General features: G+C 42.4%; 1 protein-coding gene across 2 annotated transcripts; it reads right to left on the bottom strand.

Annotated features, from left to right (window-relative positions):
* Positions 1–734: 734 nt before the first annotated feature.
* gorab (golgin, rab6-interacting) lies at positions 735–12,264 on the bottom strand. 2 transcript variants are annotated; one of them, XR_005992133.1, is made up of 6 exons: positions 12,073–12,264; positions 8,443–8,788; positions 8,028–8,129; positions 7,766–7,906; positions 2,046–3,213; positions 735–1,351 (listed from the first exon to the last, which is right to left on the bottom strand). XR_005992133.1 is itself a non-coding variant. In XM_041792199.1 (5 exons), the coding sequence occupies exons 1-5, from the start codon at positions 12,125–12,127 to the stop codon at positions 2,799–2,801; spliced, it is 1,059 nt and encodes a 352-aa protein (XP_041648133.1). In that variant the 5' UTR covers positions 12,128–12,264; the 3' UTR covers positions 735–2,798. The 2 variants fall into 2 exon arrangements, 1 of the variants encoding a protein (XP_041648133.1); XM_041792199.1 differs by having other exon boundaries at positions 735–3,213.
* Positions 12,265–22,208: the final 9,944 nt, after the last annotated feature.

The following is a 22,208-nucleotide window of genomic DNA, read 5'->3' on the forward strand; positions in this document are numbered from 1 at the left end:
CAGGAAGTTTCTGCACTTTGACACACGATCACTGGAGACGGGCGTCCATTGTGTGAATTTGATCGGATTCAGACATGAATTTAGAGTCACAGACTCACTTGGAAGTTGCACTGACTCTCAGTCGAACCGTGCGTCATTTGTTGTGCGTTGTACAGGAGGATACGACGGCCGCCCACAACCGGATCACAGTCCGACCAGCTGCTCCTGATTGGTCAGATGGATTTCTGACATGTTTGATATTTTGGTCGCAGGACTCCAGACACTTGTGCAGAACCACAAGCAGAATCCTCAACTTTGGAGCATTTTTCTACTTTGAAAACCGTCAGACGTCTCAAATCGTCATGACAACAGCAGCGACAGTGAGCTGATGTTCCTGTGGTTGTCACCACAGCTGTAAGAGGCTCGGATGAAACCAGAAGCCTGGCTTCAGATCATGGAGACTGGGTCATTTTGATGTAGAAGATTTAACAAGCTAAGAATACAGAAATGTGGACAACATGGAGTCTGCCTGCCATCTCTAGCCCTTAAATACAAAACTGGTATCAAACAGGTTCAGTTTGGTTTGACAGAGAAAATCATCAGAACATCATGAATCAGCTTATAAAAACATTGAGACATGATTTTCTGCCCAGCCCTACTCCCTCCTTCATGTGTTAACAGGAATGAAGGGCTTCAACCCTGCAGATAAACCTGTCTAAATGCTGAAATCATGAACAACACAAGAGAGGAAAATGTTCACTTCAACAGTTTATTTTAGTAAAATATCATCCTGTAAATCTAAATTTCACCTTTTAAAATACACCCCCCATTTAAATAATCAGACAGAGCATCAGTCACTCTCTTTACAATCATTAACAGACTCAGTAAACAGACTTTGGTCAGGATATAGTGTTGATTATTGTTGATATTTCACTGTGTCCCTCCATAAGCGAGCACAAACACATGAAAAGCATCAGCAGATATCGTCTTACCGTCGAGGAGGCCCGCTGCTCCGCGCCGCTCTCACAACAGCAGATTTAACTTTGAGAAACACGAGCCAGCGCTGGCTAATGTGTTCATCTACAACACATGAGACGGCAGCGCTTATGTGCTGGACAGAGACGGAGTCATGCTTCACTGCGCTTCAGGAAGTAAACACCACCCATCTCTGCTTTAGAGGCCAAGAAGGAAACAATGACAAAGAGTCAGATTTGGATTTTTACCTCTCAGAGATAATCCATGATTCAGAAACACGAGATGAGTTTGGAAGCGTGCAGAAAAGACAGCAAGAAATTCATCTGAGAGAGCGGATATCTGATCCTGCAGAAACATGCCGAGGGCTGGGCGTCTATACTGTACACACGCTTGAAACCTAATCAATACTTCTGACAGAAAACCCTTTAAAGGCTGAAACTACTGCTTAAATGCAAGCAGCCTTACAGGATGGAACCTCTTTCTGCAAGCAATCCTAAAAACCGGACCTATAAAACAAAACAAAAGCAGAGTCATTTGATATTTAATAATCGTACTCGTTGAATAGCAGACACCTTGTCTGTTTAAACTAGCCCCAAATGCTAAAGCTACTAATCTGCAACAGCGCGTGCCTTCTGGAGCACATGCAATAAACATCCGACGATATCGTTTTCTGTTCTTTTAGCAAAATAGTAAATGTTTTTTTATGACAGTCATATTATTGAATAGGATTGCTCTTTAATGCATCTATTAAGGCCAGTGGTTCTCAACAGCTGGATCAGGGCCAAAAAGCAGGTACCAGAAGGCAAGGATGGAATGTTTCAGAGACATTAAACGAGGAAATCATCTTCATAGGCAAGGACAAAATGTTTTATGAATTTTTTATAAGCAGAATCTTTTAGCCAGTTTAAACCACTTTTCCAACGCCAACTATGGCATATCTCTCCGCAAAAAACAGAGGAGAAAAAGCCCCAACATCCCAAGCTTCACCAACATTCCATCCTCTTCCTTTGAAGATGATATCATCTGTTAAATTTTAAAAACATTCCAATCTTTGCCTTTGAAGACGATGTCATCCGTTAAATTTTTAAAACATTCCGTTGTCTTCCTTCGAAGATGATGTCATCCGTTAAATTTTTTAAACATTCCGTTGTCTTCCTTCGAAGACGATGTCATCCGTTAAATTTTATAAACATTCCGTTGTCTTCTTTTGAAGACGATGTCATCCGTTAAATTTTATAAACATTCCGTTGTCTTCCTTTGAAGACGATGTCATCCGTTAAATTTTATAAACATTCCGTTGTCTTCCTTTGAAGATGATGTCATCCGTTAAATTTTATAAACATTCCGACCTTTGCCTTTGAAGATGATGTCAGAGGTCACTACTACTTCAGACAACACTCTAGAGACACAAACCCCGCCCCTGATGTTGGTGGTTTTGGTGAAGCCCCGCTCTGGATGGTGGGATAACTGAAAGTGAAATAAATACTCCGCCTGCTCAGAGAGGGTTGGACTACTGTTGATATTTACAGTGAGTACGTCTGAGTGGTTGAACGTTTTTACAGATTCAGGTCATGGTATCTCCTGAGGAGGTGCTAGCGGCTCCTGAGGATCGACACGTTGAGAACCACAAGCATGCTTATGGTGGTGTTTTCTAGTTTGACTTAGCTCATTAGTAGCATAGTGCTTATCTATGATACCCAGCCCTGGACGCTGCAGCAGCCTTTCAAAAGTATTTGATTTTACTGACAGTACTCCATGAAAACATTAGTGTTCTACTTTCATCTCTACAGCCCTGAATGCTCATTGGTATTTTTCATGAATGCATAGTCTCTCTTTCCAGAGCATCAGGATGCTATAATCTCACTCTGAGCACCGTTTTCTTGTGTTTTACAGTCCTGTTCAGTCTTTGTCTGTTGAACGTCCCCTCCTTTCTCCTCCATCGTCTTTTCCTCCGTTGCTCCACAGTCTTTGGTCAATTGCACCGTTCCCTCCTGACTCTCTGCTGACCCGTTACCCTGCGTCTCCTCACAGCTTCTCCTCTTCTCCTCCTTCTCTTTCTGCCTCTCCTCCTCCTCCTCCTCCATGGTGGCCTGGAGCTGCAGCTGCTGCATCAGCTCCTCCAGCTTGTGGGCCTTTCTCAGCTCGTTCTGCTGGATGATGGCGCAGAGGTGCTCCGTCAGCTGCTCCTTCACCTCCGTCTTCTTGTGCAGGTCCAGCTTGGCCATCACGTACTCCGCCTCAGCCTTCTCATATCGCTTTCTAGAAACAGACAAAAAAGGAGAAAACACAGAAACTAAACATGGCTGCTGGAAATATAAAAACGCATCACAGATCTTAACGTCCTCTATTTTTCTGTTACAAAAAAAGCCATACGTACTGTAATTAAAAAAAACATCGTGAACCAACCAATCCTCTATTTTTGCAACTAAATATACTAAAATTTTAAAACTTAGTTGAATACAATACAATACCATTAATGTATAAAGCTAAAACTGGACAATTACTAGAAAGTATCCAGAAGTTGTTTGTAATGAGACAGCCAATACAATCTGAGAGGAACATTTATTTTTCAAAAACCAAAGATATGCACAAATGTCAAATCTCATTGTCTGTCAGCTAGAGGGGTAAAACTGTGGAATTCTTCTTCTGAAATTAAAGAAACGTGCAGTACACTGGTCAGGCTGAAAAGACTGTATGAAAGGCAGCTGGTTTTGAAATACACCATGGAAAATGTAAGTTAATATAAATATGTTGTTATGCATTGATTGACTAATGAATGTAAACAACAACAATGCTTCTGCATCGTTCTTGCTGTGCACTTACTTCTATGGTGGTTATGTTATTTGTAAAATAAGAGGGGTAGGCGTTAATAAAGCTTTAGCTTCTGCCTACACCCTTTCAGTTTGCTCGGAAACTTAGAAATTGCACCTTGATCCTGTAAATTGCTTTATTTGTGCAAGTGAACCGAAATACATTTCTTTCATTCATTCATTCAACGTTCTTTATCGCTGGGTGTCTGGGACTTCTGATTTTGTTGCTGTGTTGTTTTTTTTTACTAAAACCTAAAAAGGCAGAATTCTGTGACTAATGTTTGAGGTTTATCTACAGAGAAAATATCCAGATTTAGAATCATATATTACCATTTTGATAGAAAAAAAAAAACACTAATCATAAAAACAATAATAGGAAAATACTGCTAATAATAACGAGAATAACGATTTTTTAAAATAAACATTTAATAGTCTCCCAATCTGCATTATCTTCCAAAAAGAGTCTCATTCTTTGGCTAAATAAAAAAATAACAGATGAACGACAGTTGAAGAAAATTCAGCAAAAGAGCCGGCTGGTTAAACATGAAACATGATTTTGTAAATGAAAACATCTTTGTATTTTTAAAATCAATCTAAAAGGATCCGAACCTAAGCCTCACCCTGGAACTAGTGCTATGAAATCCAAAGTGCTCCAACCAGGATACCCCCCCCCGCCCCCGGCGTCTGAATGACCCCGGCTTGTTTTTACTGTGAACAACAGAACATCAGATTCTGTTTGGGAACACGGCGGTAACCAAACACATGATGTCAAACATCTCCTCTTCAGGGTTTCATGATGAAGCTCAGCAAAATCCCAACCATTGATTTAATCAACATAATCATAACACGGGCCGGTGTGAGGGGTATGTGAAGGTCAGCTCCTCTTCCCGTTATACAAACAGCTGTAATCAGCGTTCAGAGAGCACGCGCTCATATTCACATTTACTGGTTAAAATACGCTCCTCATATTCAGCTGTGGACTTTCAATACTGGGGAGGAGAGAAAGAAAACCAGACTCCATGTCTCAAAGCTCCTTCTGCTGCTGTCTCAGCCAGGACTCCCTTGTAAAAGAGACCTTTAGGTATCTCAGTGGGAATAATCCCGCTTAAATACAGGTTAAATAATTAGATAAATCAATGAGGGTTTGCAGAGGCACACAGGGGGAAGGAGAAGTTGGCATGAGTACTGGGAAGGATCTGCAGGGGGCAGCGTTTACAGTAAATGTACAGTACATTTCCTGCACACTCTCAGCTCTGTCTCTCTGCTGTTTCCTGCAGGGCGATCGCTAAAAACTCAAGTTTACTGAAACAACTTGCATGGAAGACCAGGACTTTAACAGCTTTATCATCTAGAGATGGATCAAAAGCACTAAAGGTTCAAGACAGTGAAAGGAACAGTCAGCTGGGTGTGTTGGAGCCAAGGTTATTACAGCTAACAAAAACTAACTAAATGACTAAATCGCATAAAAACGGAGCTTTACTAAAGAAACTAACTTAAACTTAATTCTGTGCTGACAAAACTAACTAAAATTAAATTAAATTAGAGAAAAAATCTCCTGACTTTTTGTCTTTGACAGCAGCATTATCACTGACATGGACACCCAAGCCTGGAGAGAGTAAAACAGCCTGATTTTGATTGGAAATACTTATACGGTGGTACTTTTGGGTCTTGAGCCGTATGCAAACATAAATATTGAATAAATAAAGAGAAAAGTGAAGAGCCTTTTTGCATCTCACCCCTGACAAGTTCCCCATACTACCAATAAAACTAAAACTAATAAAAACTAAACTAAAATGAAGCATTTTTGCAAAAGAAAAACTAGACTAAACTAACAAATCAGAAGAAAGAAACTAATAAAAGTAAACTGAAATTTAAAACAGAGAGTAAAAACAAAACAAAAATAAAAACTAATGAAAAATCCAAAACTATTTTAACGGTTGGAGCGCATTGTTTCAAACTAAAGACCGCTCCCCTGACCCACAACCCTTCGGGACCCTCCAGAGTCCAGTGAGGAGTCTTTTCCCATCCTGAAGACCTGAGTGGGAGCTGAACATCAGCTTCCTCACCAAGGCAGCAGAGGATCAGTGTTGCTGTTAAATCTAGTCTCAGTCTTCAGATTTACATGTTCTTTGGTTTTACTCATGTTTCAGTCATTTTAGCCTTTTAACAAAAATGTTCAAGAGTGGCTAAAACAAAATCAGAGATGTGAGCACTCTGAACTACTCCATGTTTTGCTATAATTTTATGTAACTATGATGTAAAATTTAACTATTTTGTCTTTTAATTTTGTTTTTTTGATCAATTGTAACTGTCTTTATGCAACTTCTATGCAAACTTGATATCTCTACTTTTACCTTCTTTCATTTTCTAAAAGCCTAACTAGGGACAGGAGATGGAAACTAGCAAAAGCTATAATCTCCACCTGTGAAACATCAGTTACTTTTAGCTTGTTTGTAACAGGCTGAAGTTGCACTATGTAATTTGCATTTTCCCTATCAAATAAACTTAATAAATAAATAAATAAATAAAGATTTTGTTCACTTTAAGCAAAAAAAAACTTCATTTGAATCCACAAGAACTGACAACAGCTTAGTTTTTGCTTTTATTCACAACTTTGATCCTCTTTGCCTGAGTCTGAGCCGAATCATACCTGGAGTTCCTGATTTCTACAGCTGAGAGACAGAGGAGCTACAGATGCATGTATTCAGGCAGATTTAACAACAGCAGAAAGGCCCAGCTCTAACATTTTAGTCTGAGATTTAGTCGATGGTTGTGCACCTGTACACCGCCCTCACCTCCTCCATCAGCCTGCAGCCACAGCTGAGGACGAGCAGAGATGTTCCTGTCCTTCCTCATAGCAGAGAGTAGAGAAAGGCCAATGGAGTACCAGTCTGATACTGGTGTAAACCCTCTGGACTGACTGCTGTGGAACACTGACTTATGGTTTCAGCCCTACAGTGAACTCAGAGCATGGCTGAGCTAACAGAATGCTAATGTACAGCCTCTCTGTTTTACTGATGAATATTAAAACAACAGCGACACATCACAGGCTCTCTTTCTCTCCATGATGAATTCAAGCTAGCCCCAAAAAAGGAGCGAAATGGATGTTAAAAGGACAAAAAGACATTCAATATGAGATTTAGTGGTGTGGATTTAACCTTTAAAAAGCCTGAAACAGTTCCACGATTGTAGAAATGACTCCATAAGAGCTAGGAAGGCACAGATAGTGTACTGGCACGGCACAATGGCAGGAGAATAAACAGTAAGAGGCTATGACTTCAGTTTCAAAACTTTTTCAGCTTTTATTGACCTGTATCACCAACACCAGTCTGGAAGGTTTTTTTTACAAACACAGAGAATAACGGATGTCACATAGCCTCCAGATGGAGCGGGACATTGACAGACGGATTGGTTAGGCGTTTGCAGTGATGCAGACATTATACCGGTCCATTGTGCTCTCAATTTACCGGTCGATCTACGTTCCAACTCTCACCTACGGTCACGAGCTGTGAATACTGACCGAAAGAACAAGATCGCGAATACAAGCGGCTGAAAGAGCTTTCTCTGCAGGGTGTCTGGGCTCAGCCTTAGAAATAGGGTCAGGAGCTCAGACATCCGGGAGAGACTCAAAGTAGAGCCGCTGCTCCTCTGCATTGAGAGGAGCCAGATGAGGTGGTTAGGGCATCTTGTAAGGATGCCTCCCACACGTCTCCCTGGGGAGGTGTTTCGGGCATGTCCATCCGGGAGGAGATCCCGGGGCAGACCCAGGACACCTTGGAGAGATTACATCTCTTGGCTGGCCTGGGCACGCCTCGGTATTCTCCCAGAGGAGCTGGTGGAAGTGGCCAGGGAGAGGAGTGTCTGGGCTTCTCTGCTGAGACTGCTGCCCCCACGACCCGGACCCAGATAAGTGGAAGAAGATGGATGGACGGATGGACATAGCCTCCAAACTTAACAAAACAGTTTCATTATTTTTCTGACTCTCTGTGAGCTCCTCATACCTTGCAGAGGAATAGTCCCAGCTGGCTTGTTCAATCTTACTCCTCAGGATGCCGATATCGTTGGACACCATGTCATCGAGGGCCTGGAGCTCCTTCTGGATTCTCTTCAGCTTCACAGCCTCCGCCTGTGTCTGTTTAGACCTGTTCAGAAGAAGATAACAGAACTTAAAGACATTTATCTAATCTTCATGGTCTAACACATCAGTAAAGACTATTTCCTGTGATGATAACACAGCAGGATTGTTCAAACATCTATGCTTACTTCTCAGCGATGGTTTTCGCCAGCAGAGCTTTCTTGCGCTTGTTCCTCTCTTCGATTAGCCTTTGCTCTTGTTGCAGCTGTTCTAGTCGGGTCTTTTCACGTCTGTCATTAAACAGAGTTTAACACATTAAACCCAGAACAAGACTCACTCCTCCAACTCCCCAAGAAGACTCTAAAACAGACATAAACGTTAAAACCAGATCAGCTAAAGGTTCATAATGTTTGCTGATGACTGAGAACATTCAGTCTGTAACCTGGACCAGAAATTAAGACTCTGGTGAAACCTTTGCTTCTATAAATAGGAGAAAAAAGGTAGCCCTGATACAGATAATCAAATGATGAACATCAGCCCCAGTGATTGGTCGATCCCCATTTAAAATACTGTTAACAGATATGATACAAAATCCACATTTACAGAGCCACTTCTTGTGTCTCCAGCTCTTTAACGGTCGGAGTCTCCTCCTCTTCAAGACTCAGCTGGTGGTTTTCCTTTGCCTTCATCTCGTTATGTTTCTGTTGAACTTCCTGTTTCACAGCCAGGCTCTGTGCTGGAGCTGCTGGCGGCACCGTGGGCTGAGGTTCTTCCTTGGGAGGTGGTGGCGGTTTGGTGAGTTGTTGCTCTGGTGGGAGTTCAGGTGGAGCGGCTCCTGCGTGTTTCTGAGCGGCTAACTGAAGGGCCCTGTCCCGCTGTAACTGCTGCCGACTACGGTTAGCTGGAGCTGGCTTCCGGCCGCGGGCTGCTGCTGCAGGAACGGCCGAGTCTGAAAACACATGGAGTGAAGATTTTATTTTGCTTTCCTTTTTGAACTTTTATTTTATTTTCAAATTGTGTACCAGCAAAAACATACATACACAACAGTATCACCATACTCCTGACTACATAATCCAAACCATCTCCCCACTAAACAAACCTATTTAATAAACAAACAAACAAATAAATAAAGAGATAAATACAACTGTAGTAATGTAATAGATTAGGCTCTTATATTTGCCCTCCTCAAATTAAACCAAGACAGGAAAGAAGTGAACAGAGCTCTAATGGTCTAAATGGGGCATGGCGATATTGTCCAAAAATTAAAACACACCAAAATTGATTTACAATTCTAATTGATCTATTTTATTTTAAATGAAAGAAACACTCAAACAGATTTTTTTTAATCTTATAAACAACATGAAATAAATTTCCCAGAATTTTCCTTTGGTAATGTTGATAACACTTAGTGTTCCTCCTCTATAGACTAAAGCTCCACCTCCTCCACCCCAGCCTCCTCCTTTATAGACTAAAGCTCCACCTCCTCCACCCCATTCTCCTCCTTCATAGACTAAAGCTCCACCTCCTCCACCCCAGCCTCCTCCTTTATAGACTAAAGCTCCACCTCCTCCACCCCAGCCTCCTCCTTTATAGACTAAAGCTTCACCTCCTCCACCCCAGCCTCCTCCTTTATAGACTAAAGCTCCACCTCCTCCACCCCAGCCTCCTCCTTTATAGACTAAAGCTCCACCTCCTCCACCCCATTCTCCTCCTTCATAGACTAAAGCTCCACCTCCTCCACCCCAGCCTCCTCCTTTATAGACTAAAGCTCCACCTCCTCCACCCCAGCCTCCTCCTCTATAGACTAAAGCTCCACCTCCTCCACCCCAGCCTCCTCCTTCATAGACTAAAGCTCCACCTCCTCCACCCCAGCCTCCTCCTTTATAGACTAAAGCTCCACCTCCTCCACCCCAGCCTCCTCCTTCATAGACTAAAGCTTCACCTCCTCCACCCCAGCCTCCTCCTCTATAGACTAAAGCTCCACCTCCTCCACCCCAGCCTCCTCCTCTATAGACTAAAGCTCCACCTCCTCCACCCCAGCCTCCTCCTTTATAGACTAAAGCTCCACCTCCTCCACCCCAGCCTCCTCCTCTATAGACTAAAGCTCCACCTCCTCCACCCCAGCCTCCTCCTTTATAGACTAAAGCTCCACCTCCTCCACCCCAGCCTCCTCCTCTATAGACTAAAGCTCCACCTCCTCCACCCCAGCCTCCTCCTTTATAGACTAAAGCTCCACCTCCTCCACCCCAGCCTCCTCCTCTATAGACTAAAGCTCCACCTCCTCCACCCCAGCCTCCTCCTCTATAGACTAAAGCTCCACCTCCTCCACCCCAGCCTCCTCCTCTATAGACTAAAGCTCCACCTCCTCCACCCCAGCCTCCTCCTCTATAGACTAAAGCTCCACCTCCTCCACCCCAGCCTCCTCCTTTATATGTTTCTATCTCTGTGGGGTTTCTAGCCATGCAGTTCCTTTGAAGTCAAAGCGTGCTGCTGACTAACCCAGGGAGTGTATTTAGAGCAGAGCTTTCTTTGCCAAGTAAAACTGTTTATTCTTTCTGCAAATAAAATGGTAATGGTTAATTTGTTGAAAAACACATAAGATGAGGAACCCAGTTAGGGCTGAATGATTTTGGAAAATGATGTTATTGCGATATTTTCTCCCAATATTGCAATTTCGATTTGATATACGATTATTCCTTAGCTGTTTTTAATTCCTAAACGGCTGAACAATTCTTAAAAAGTGTGTTATTCTGATGATTTTGACTTGTATTGCAGTTGGATATGAATAGTTGCATGGATGGGTTTTTGTCTCACACATTCAATAAGAAAAAAAGTACAAAAATGAAAAAGATAGAAACGGCACCTGAATGACTTCATTATATGTCATGCATAACATTTCTGCTGCAAAAAAAAGTTTTAAACAAATTTCAGGTCAAAGAAATATTTCACCTTTTGCTATTTGAAAATTGCAGCAGGCCATGTTGCGATTTAATCTAATTTTTGATTAACTGCCCGGCCCTAAACCCAACGATAATTACCCACGCCGATACCCAGCCGGGGGTTATGTAAAGGGCTCCGTATCTTTCTTTGTATGTGTACAAGATAACTCGAGAACAGAAAGTCGGATCTTCACCAAACTTTCAGGAAATATTGGGATAGTGACAGGAAAGAATCGAGTAGATTTTGGTGATGATCTGCGCACCCATTCGGTTTTTTATGGACTTAGAAATTTTGAACACCATAGTAATCAATGGGAGCGTAGTTCCTCGGTGGCGCTGCTTCGGCGTGGGTCTGCCGCCACTCTAGTTGCATAATAAATAGCAGTTGCAATATTGGGGGGACAAAAATCAAATTTAGTTTATTTTTTTCAAATCGTTCAGCCCTAATTCGAACTGTGCAGAAGGTTTTTCTTTTATTGAGTTATTGTAACACTAGTAACACACGAAAAGTATATAAGATAAAAATGTGTCATTTTATTTATGGGGTTGTTAAAACTAACATAAAATTGAAGCTGTTATTATTACAGTTAAGTTTAACACAAAATCTCAATTGTCAATGTTCTAAATCTTGATTTTCCAAAAACCTGATTTAATGGATTTATTTCCCAGCCCTAGGTCTAAATCAAAAAGATAATCTCAGTGTTTTCACATGTTTACAGCAACCTTATTCCTACATATCTAGAGTGTTAAGACACAGTCTGGATTTCCCTCTTCAGGGACTTTAAAGGTAAAAAATGAGAATTTTGTGAAACATTATCCGAAGGAGGTTGTTCGTATTTTGTTTCAGTAGTGAAGATTACAGAAAAGGATTTGGGAGATTATTAGATGAAAGAACATCTTTTCCATTAGTAACCAAATTAAAACACTTTCAAACTGATGAATCGACTCTACCTCCATTAAAATAGAAATGTCCACACAGCTCTGGGCTCTACGGCTTCTATTTGTCCTATTTATCAAACATGCATCAATGTCTTTCACTTAAACAGATAATATAACAGTTACTTCAATAAATGAAGTAATAATAACCCTAAACATTGTCCATGGATTATCTTTTTACTGTCAGTGGCTCTGACAGCTACTTCAGTTTAAACCCAATCTAAAATACAAAGATAGAAATAATACTTTCTTACCCATTACTAATGTGATGATAAAGAGACAATGCCTTTAAATCTCGGTTTATTTCCCAGCCCTAACAGCCAGTCTAACCTAGCCGGCTAACTTTAGCATCTGTCACCTTTAAGCTGAATCCTCCGGAGCTCTTCATCAGAAAAACCCGCCCAGCCGCTCATTTTACTCCTTCACCCGGACAGCAGCTCAGAGAAGACAGTCTCCACTGTGTCACTGTAAAATAATGAAGATTACTGTATGAAGGAAACCATTTCTAAACTTCCAGAAATGCCGAACTACTCCGGAGGGGCTTCAAACACCGCCGCCATATTTGTTTATACGTGCCACGTCAAGGACCCCAGAAAGCCCGGCGGAGTAGGAGCCTCAGAGAATGCCTGAAGAAAAACCAATAAACACGAAGGTAAAATAAAAGGAACGGAGAAGAAAAGTCAGTATTCAGGATAGAAATGGTGTCTTTGAATCACATCTGTGTATGTTATACATATATGTTCACATCTTAGCTAATCATTTCACCGTGTCAGTTTTAACACTCAGGCTTTAGTAACAAAAAGTTCCTTATAAAGTCTCAAAGGAAAAAAATGTCCCTACATATAACCTGCTATGAAATTATAAATTATTATTTTTTCCTCTTTTAAAAACTGTTTCATCAGCTTCAGTGCTGTTGTAAAAAAATCTATTATCTGATAGTTACATTTTATATAACACTTTAAATGCCAGTTTAGGTGCCAAATTGGACAGATGATATTTTCTAAAAATAAACAAATATCTTAATTACTACCACAGAGGATGGAATGTTTTACAAGCTCTAAAGGACGACATCATCTTCAGAGGCAGAGGATGGAATGTTGGTGAAGCTGTAAAGGATGACATCATCTTCAGAGGCAGAGGATGGAATGTTGGTGAAGCTGTAAAGGATGACATCATCTTCAGAGGCAGAGGATGGAATGTTGATGGAGCTGTAAAGGATGACATCATCTTCAGAGGCAGAGGATGGAATGTTTCATCAGCTTTAAAGGATGACATCATCTTCAGAGGCAGAGGATGGAATGTTTCATCAGCTTTAAAGGATGACATCATCTTCAGAGGCAGAGGATGGAATGTTTCATCAGCTTTAAAGGATGACATCATCTTCAGAGGCAGAGGATGGAATGTTGATGAAGCTGTAAAGAATGACATCATCTTCAGAGGCAGAGGATGGAATGTTGATGAAGCTGTAAAGGATGACATCATCTTCAGAGGCAGAGGATGGAATGTTGATGAAGCTGTAAAGGATGACATCATCTTCAGAGGCAGAGGATGGAATGTTTTACAAGCTCTAAAGGATGACATCATCTTCAGAGGCAGAGGATGGAATGTTTTACAAGCTCTAAAGGATGACATCATCTTCAGAGGCAGAGGATGGAATGTTGATGGAGCTGTAAAGGATGACATCATCTTCAAAGGCAGAGGATGGAATGTTGATGAAGCTGTAAAGGATGACATCATCTTCAGAGGCAGAGGATGGAATGTTGGTGAAGCTGAACATGATTTCCCTCCATTTTTGCCCAATAGTTGGCAACCTATAGTCTGTAATGGGCTTTTATTTTGAAGGGCGTGCCTCCATGTCTGTGGTCTGCTCTTTTATTTCATCTCAATCAAAGCCTAAATGTTTTGATTGAACATTTTGAGAATCTTGGGTCACAGTTTGCTGTAAAGGCAGTGGTGGGTTCTGATGCTAGACCGGGTGAGGACCAGCGGTCTAGGATGTGTGTTTGGGGGGGGGGTAACGGTGTTAAAGGATTTGAAGATCCAGTGTGCAGCCAGTCTTACTGTAACCTTTGGTTTCCCTCTTTTTCTACCTCTGATGAAGTCACTCTTTAACATGATTCCTGCCCTCTCAATCAGACTTTCCCAGCTTCAGGAAAGCTATAAAGTTTCTTTTTCCCATCATGCCATGTGCTGTTCTCCTGAATGTCACCTATTAAGTCACAGAGAGTGGCAGTGGGCGTATCATGTCAGTTAAGGGTGTGTGGGATCCAAACAGAGGAAATAAGTAAGTTTGAGTCCATTAGATCTGTTTCTTGCTCTTATTTCCACTGTCTCTGGCTCTCTGCTCCATCATTACCCACCTGGCTTGGTATGGACTCCTTCATCAGTAATTGGTCGATGTAAAGACGTGTCTCTTTAACCTTGGCGGTGGCGAGGAGCCGGAGTGATGCAAAAACAATGACCTGTGCTTGGCAACTAATAAAAACTGGCCTCCACATCTTTTTTGCATCTGGGGGCCAATTATGTGCGAGTTAAAAGGCGAAACACCTCAGGAGGGCATAAATCGCCGGCAGAGTGGAGACAGGGCCAGGCATGGAGGCCAGATGGCACAGAGACCACGTCTCCGGGTTCACAGCCTGTTCAGCTGCCCCGGCGTCCGGCCGAGGATGGGACGGCCTTGGATCCCTGATTAGTGAGAGCCAGAGGGGGCCGCGTGGACCATTACTGAGGTGACCTGTGGAGGAACGTCAGGGGTGGAGGAGGAGGGAATAAACCTCCACCTTTAAGAGTGGGGCGCTGATGGAGGAGGAGTTACCATGACGACTGAGCTGAGGTCAGGAGTTCAACATGGCGGGTATGACACCCAGAGAAAGTTTCTTTTCCCACAGTTTGCAGGTTTTATGTAAAACTCAGATTCCAAAAAAGCTGGGTCGCTGTGCAAAATGTAAATAAATATTCATATTTGATTCACAAGAGAACAGAAACATCATATCAGATGTTGAAACTGAGACATTTGACCATTTCATGGAAATATTAGCTCAATTTAAATTAATAGCAGCAACACATCTCAGAAAAGTCGGGACAGGGCAAAAAGAGCTGGAAAAGTAAGTGTTACAAAGAAAAACAGCTGGAGGAGCATTTTACGATGAATTCGATTAATTTTTAACAATAAACGCTGAGAATATTAAAAGCAACGACTGAAATCAATGAGGTCAGTGATTAAAACCTATTTTCATGTTTTTGGAGCACATTCGGGTGTTTGGGGTGTTTGGGGTGTTTGGACTGTACGGACGTGCAGTGGCTAGGGTTGTCGACTCTCAGACAGAGGATTCCTGGTTGGGATCCTGGTCTGGCAGAGTCTGTTTAAAGGGTGTAACTGTTCAAAGAGGTCAAAGTTCAGTCTGAGGTTCCAGGATCTTTATCAGGATCTAAAAAGGTAAATATCTGTGCAGACGGGAGTTTCAGTGTTCCAAAACAACAACAGCCACTTATTCATGATACAATCAGACAAAGAACACTGTAACCTGACATTAAACTGTAAAACACTGATGATTAAACCCTGTCAGGTTAAAGTGCTGTCAGAAACGTCCACTCTAGAATAAATCAGATCCCATCAAAGTTACAGGGCATCATATCCTGCTGGTTTGCTGCAGCTACTAGAGCAGTGATTCTCAACGCGTGGCTCTGGAGCTACATGTGGCGTTAAATGTCTCTGTTTGAAACATTATTCCCATTTTTAAAACTTCTTTCTGACACTTTTATCCTGCTTTTTGCATTTTTTGCCCCCCCCCCCCCCTTTTTTTTTGCAATTTTTGCACCCTTTTTTTTTTTTGCCATTTTTGCCACTTTTCACCCATGTAAGCTGCCTTTTGCAATTAAATGCCAATTTTTGACGATTTTCCCACCTTTTTAATCTGATTTTTGCCCATTTTTTCAAGAGTTTCGCCACTCTTTGACAATTTTTTTGGTCACTTCCCACCCATTCTTGCCATATTCTGCCCTTTTTTGCCACTTTTCTCCCAGTGTTTGTTGCTTTTTGACCACTTGTGCCTATTTTAATTGCCACTTTTCACCACTTAGATTGTGGCTCTTGTGAAAGTATTTTTCAACATTTGGCTCTTTTGTTGAGCAGGGTTGAGTAACGCAGTTCTACAGTGTTCCTGTAGCGTTTAGGAGGGACAAAGTAACAGCCATGAGAACAGTCATGGAGACCAGAGCTGGATTTATGCTGCAGCTGTGGAGAGTAAAGATCTGATTGGTAGAAGGGTGGCTCGCCTGTAGGCTTACTCCATCATTTTACCACTGAGTAAAGAGTATTTGGTTCTTAAAACACACGTTACCCTGTCATGAGACAGGAAGTCAGGTCAACGAATATAATCAAAAATAATAGATGATGATAAGAATAAAACAGAGTTTAATCAATGAGGACACAGATGAGTTTCCTCAGACAGAATAGACATCCAACAGCCATATTTTTGATCATTGCAGGCTCATGATGGGGTGGCAGACAGGACCGTTTAAACAGAAAACAGCGTTTGCTGCTAATTACTCTGACCTGTTAGTAGAGACAGTCCCGTTTTTTTCTAACATTTAACAGCATCTTTAGGACAGAGAGGAGGTAGCAGTGAGCATGGTTTAGTAGAAGAGACTTCACTCCTGTAAACAATGGTGGTCATTGAAGAGTTAGCATAGATGAAGCTGTAGCAGCAGTTTGAGCACAACTGGACATTTCTTTATGAAAGAACAGCAGAGAACCACACTCAAAGCTTTTCTCGGTACAGAAGATGTTTTTGTTCCCTCGTCGGTTTCAGTCAGAGCTAAATTTACCAGCTGATCAGGAAAAAAAAGAAAAAAAACATGTAAGATAAAAAAATCCAAGTCTTATTCATTTATTTTTGGAAAAAGACGTAAAAAAAGAATAAAAGAAAAAGAGAGTTTTTCAAAGGTTGCTAACTATGACCTACTATTCAGCAAAAAAAGAGGAAAAAGTCCCACCGTCCCCAGCTTCACCAACATTCATCCCTACCTCTGAAGATGATGTCATCCTGTAAAGCTTATAGAACATTCCGTCCCTGCCTTTGAGGATGATGTCATCCTTTAAAGCTTATAGAATATTCCGTCCCTGCCTTTGAGGATGATGTCATCCTGTAAAGCTTATAAAACATTCCATCCCTGCCTTTTCGGATGATGTCATCCTGTAAAGCTTATAGAACATTCCATCCCTGCCTTTTCGGATGATGTCATCCTATAAAGCTTATAGAATATTCCGTCCCTGCATTTGAGGATGATGTCATCCTGTAAAGCTTATAGAACATTCCGTCCCTGCCTTTGAGGATGATGTCATCCTGTAAAGCTTATAGAACATTCCATCCCTGCCTTTGAGGATGATGTCATCCTGTAAAGCTTATAGAACATTCCGTCCCTGCCTTTGAGGAAGATGTCATCCTTTAAAGCTTATAAAACATTCCGTCCCTGCCTTTGAGGATGATGTCATCCTGTAAAGCTTATAAAACATTCCGTCCCTGCATTTGAGGATGATGTCATCCTGTAAAGCTTATAGAACATTCCGTCCCTGCCTTTGCGGATGATGTCATCCTGTAAAGCTTATAGAACATTCCGTCCCTGCCTTTGAGGATGATGTCATCCTTTAAAGCTTATAGAACATTCCATCCCTGCCTTTTCGGATGATGTCCCTGCCTTTGAGGATGATTTCATCCTTTAAAGCTTATAGAACATTCCGTCCCTGCCTTTGAGGAAGATGTCATCCTTTAAAGCTTATAGAACATTCCGTCCCTGTCTTTGAAGATGTTTTTGCTCGTCTCAGCCTCATAAACAGTTTAATTAACCACCTGGCTCTACTGATAGTGAACACTCCTGGACTGACATTACCATCGATAATTACATCATGTATTTTGTAGCTCCGGTTGGTTCTTAATAAATGTGACAGACAGTGATTATGTCCAATCATACTTCATGTTTTGCTTTAAAGGGTTCTGTCCTTCCCAGACACCATCTCCTGGTTCTTGTCCAGATGGATGTGATGTATATCTCTATATATGCCTGGATATGTCGAACAGCTGATCTGGCTTGTCAGGTCATTAGCAATGGTCTGGTAAGAAAAATGAGTCTTTTGGCTAACTTGAGCACATTTACATTTACCTGAACTTTGAATAACAAACACTTTCCCTTTCTCTTTTGTCTTTTGATGATATTTTTGGTCTTTTTTTGCCATAATTCAGACAGGACAGCTTAAGAGAGGCAGGAAACATGTGTAGATAGAGTGGGGGGAAGACATGCACCAAACAGAGCAGACCAGGAATCAATCCTGTAACCAGCTCATTAATTATTGAACTTAGCTTTAAAGGATGACAATGTATTAATTAACTACAGCCTCTGTTTTGGGCGCCTGCTCTACCCACTGAGCTGCACCGACACCCACCTTTCCCTTTTCAGTTAGGAAGGATAAAGAAACAATGAACAGAAGCATGGATCCTCAGTCCTCTGTGCTCAGAGGCCGTGTCACTGAACAGAGTCAGACAGATCCGTGTTAAAGAGTGGACTCCTCCTCTGTGTTTGTTCAGCAGGACTGAGACAGGAGTCTGGTTAAACATCCTGACGGAGCTGTTCCTGAACGTGGCTGTGCATGTGAACATGCTGAATGTCTGCAGTGATGAGTCGCAGGTTTAGCTCCGTATCTCTGCAGACTGATGCTCTCTGAGGAAGTGGAGATGTTGGAGATCCATGTTTGAGAAGACGAAGAAGAACCTGTTCCCCTGACTCTGAGTGACTGAACACGTGCGGCGAGCGTGCTCATCACCTCTGCCCTCCCAGCGATCCATAAAGACACGCTTCCATCACTGCCATGAAATCTAAACAACCAATCAGAGGAGACGCGTGTCAGGGAGTCAGAGCCTGAAATTGGGAATGATTGGAGGTCAGACCTGCCACCAAGTCTCAGTGCTAAAGACGGAGGAACTTCTAATTACTGTTTAAAACTGTGAGTGTGTCCACGCTGACCCCTCAGCCTTCTTCTTCTCCTGTCCCGGTCAGCCCCCCCCCCGCAAAATGCTGCTGCTCTGAATTTGTTCTTTAATTTCAGCCCTGACCTTTCGTCCCAGCATCTGCAGCCAGTTTGGAGCGCTAACCAGCGCCCTGACATCACGCTGCTGCTTCCCTTTATCTCTCCTCCCTCGACGAGTGTGGCTCAGATTTCCTCCTGTTCACCATCATTTCTGTTCGTTAGAAGGGCAGAGCTTCTTTTATTTACTCGTCTGATCCATCCTCCTCCTCTCAGCAGTTTTCCCTCATTACTTCACAGGGCCGTCCATAAAGGGGGGACAGAAAGGAGAGCTTTCAGGGGCCCAGCCAAACTGGGGGCCCATGGAGGTCAGAAAAATCATGGTCCAATGTAAAGTTAAGCTGTGGTATCCATATTTAGTTTTTATCTGTGTAAAACACACTCTAATAAAAGCAACAATAATTAAATTTAATGTATTTATGCTGTAGGAAAATATAGATTTAAATATGTAAACCTCTTTTTATAAAATAGAAATACGTTTCTATTGGTAATATTAATGATTAATGTCAGACAGCTCAGCTGCAATGTAAAAGAAAAAAAAAAAAAAAAAAACGCCAGAAAATAAAGCAGAAGAAACTGAGCCAACTTCAACGCAAAAAATAAAATAGTTTTGAAAAGACACAATAAAGGGTTAAAAGAAATGCAAAAATGATGAAAAGCAGCAAAATAAGTTAAGAGTTACAAAAAGGAGTGGGAGAAAGGGCAAAAATGGCAGTGGTAAAGAAAATTAAAAGTTGCAAATAAGTGACTAGAAATGACAAAAACAAGCAGCAACAAAGGGAAAGAGTAAGAAACACGGGTTACAAGTGGAAGAATAACGCAAAGAGATGGAAAAATAAGTTAACAGTGGTAAAAACAAGAGGAGAAAGACATTAAAAAGTAGAATCTGTCAGGTTCAGGCAAAAAACTCAAAAGGGAGGACCCAAAAGCAGAAAAAACAAAAGACTGATTGAATTAACAAACAAAATAACTTCCTACAAAATCAAAGTCCATGAAACAAAGCAAATCCAAAAGAGGCACGAGGAGTAACACGGGAAAAACATCTACAATGAACCGACACAGACAGAGACAGAGCTTAAATACACAGGCAGTGATAACAACAGAGGACAGGTGTGGACAATCAGACACAGGTGGAACTGATGAAGGTAATCACAGTGGAGGGAAACTGAGGCAAGGAAGGAAACTACAAAATAAAACAGGAAACATGGAACCTAACACAAGAATGACTGAATGAGGAAATCATTTAAACGTCAGAACCCAATGAAAGTTTAACACTTTCTGTTAGCCAGGATGCTAGCAAAAATGCTACTGATTACACACATTCACATGATCAATAGATCACAGCTGGGTTCATCAGGGTCCAGTCTCTGGGTTCATCAGGGTCCGGTCTCTGGGTTCATCAGGGTCCGGTCTCTGGGTTCATCAGGGTCCGGTCTCTGGGTTCATCAGGGTCCGGTCTCTGGGTTCATCAGGGACCAGTCTCTGGGTTCATCAGGGTCCGGTCTCTGGGTTCATCAGGGTCCAGTCTCTGGGTTCATCAGGGTCCAGTCTCTGGTTTATCAGGGTCCAGTCTCTGGTTTATCAGGGTCCAGTCTCTGGGTTCATCAGGGTCCGGTCTCTGGGTTCATCAGGGTCCGGTCTCTGGGTTCATCAGGGTCCAGTCTCTGGGTTCATCAGGGTCCAGTCTCTGGGTTCATCAGGGTCCAGTCTCTGGGTTCATCAGGGTCCAGTCTCTGGTTTATCAGGGTCCAGTCTCTGGTTTATCAGGGTCCAGTCTCTGGGTTCATCAGGGTCCAGTCTCTGGGTTTATCAGGGTCCAGTCTCTTGGTTTATCAGGGTCCAGTCTCTGGGTTTATCAGGGTCCAGTCTCTGGGTTTATCAGGGTCCAGTCTCTGGGTTTATCAGGGTCCAGTCTCTGGGTTTATCAGGGTCCAGTCTCTGGGTTTATCAGGGTCCAGTCTCTGGGTTTATCAGGGTCTAGTCTCTGGGTTTATCAGGGTCCAGTCTCTGGGTTTATCAGGGTCCAGTCTCTGGGTTTATCAGGGTCCAGTCTCTGGGTTTATCAGGGTCCAGTCTCTTGGTTTATCAGGGGCCAAATCTGTGGTCAGGTCTACAGCAACCCTCAGATTGAAGCAGCTTTGTCCTTGAACTCTTAGAGCTTTAAAGTTAATTTGTGTCTAAAGATAAAGCACTAAGGGTCCATCGACGGCGCCCTCTCTTAGGGTTTATTCCTGACAGGAAGTCATGGGTTGGTCAACTACACATCAGATTTAAACACAGGCTCTGCTTCCAACCACCAGTCAGATCTGAGATGTTAAAACTCTGACAGTGATCGCTCTGTGGCCTCCATAATTCCCTCTCTTTTTCACTTTTACAGAAATGATCTCTGAACTGTGAGGAAGTACTGACTCTCACCAAAACCATGACATTTCCTCAAACCTTAACCCAGTTTTGGTCCAAACCTCCGTCATAAACCGACTGTTCTTCAGAACGGTCTAAAGGGGTGGACAAACAACATCCTGCTGATCAGACAATCAGACCAGGAAATATGTCTAAAAAGATTATCTCTTTTATTAAATTCAAAGGTATATTCACTATAGTGACATACACTATATTGCCAAAAGTATTTGCTCACCTGCCTTGACTGGCATATGAACTTCAGTGACATCCCATTCTTAATCCATAGGGTTTAATCTGACGTGGGTCCACCCTTTGCAGCTAAAACAGCTTCAACTCTTCTGGGAAGGCTTTCCACAAGCTTTAGGAGAGTGTTTATGGGAATTTTTCACCATTCTTCCAGAAGCGCATTTGTGAGGTCACACACTGATGTTGGACCAGAAGGCCTGGCTCTCAGTCTCCGCTCTAATTCATCCCAAAGGTGTTCTATGGGGTTGAGGTCAGGACTCTGTGCAGGCCAGTCCAGGTGATCCACACCAAACTCTCTCCTCCATGTCTTTATGGACCTTGCTTTGTGCACTGGTGCACAGTCATGTTGGAACAGGAAGGGGCCATCCCCAAACTGTTCCCACAAAGTTGGGAGCATGGAATTGTCCAGAATCTCTTGGTATGCTGAAGCATTCAGAGTTCCTTTGACTGGAACTAAGGGGCCAAGCCCAGCTCCTGAAGAACAAGCCCACACCATAATCCCCCCTCCACCAAACTTTACACTTGGCACAATGCAGTCAGACAAGTACCGTTCTCCTGGCAACCACCAAACCCAGACTGGTCCATCAGATTGCCAGATGGAGAAGCGTGATTGGTCACTCCAGGGAAGGCGTCTCCACTGCTCTAGAGTCCAGTGGTGGCGTGCTTTACACCACTGCATCCACGCTTTGCATTGCACTTGGTGATGTCTGGCTTGGATGCATACAGGCATACCCGACCCTCCTCCAAGCACGCCAACCCCACCTTCAAGC

Source organism: Cheilinus undulatus, linkage group 7, assembly GCF_018320785.1.
Source record: "Cheilinus undulatus linkage group 7, ASM1832078v1, whole genome shotgun sequence".
NCBI lineage: Eukaryota > Metazoa > Chordata > Actinopteri > Labriformes > Labridae > Cheilinus > Cheilinus undulatus.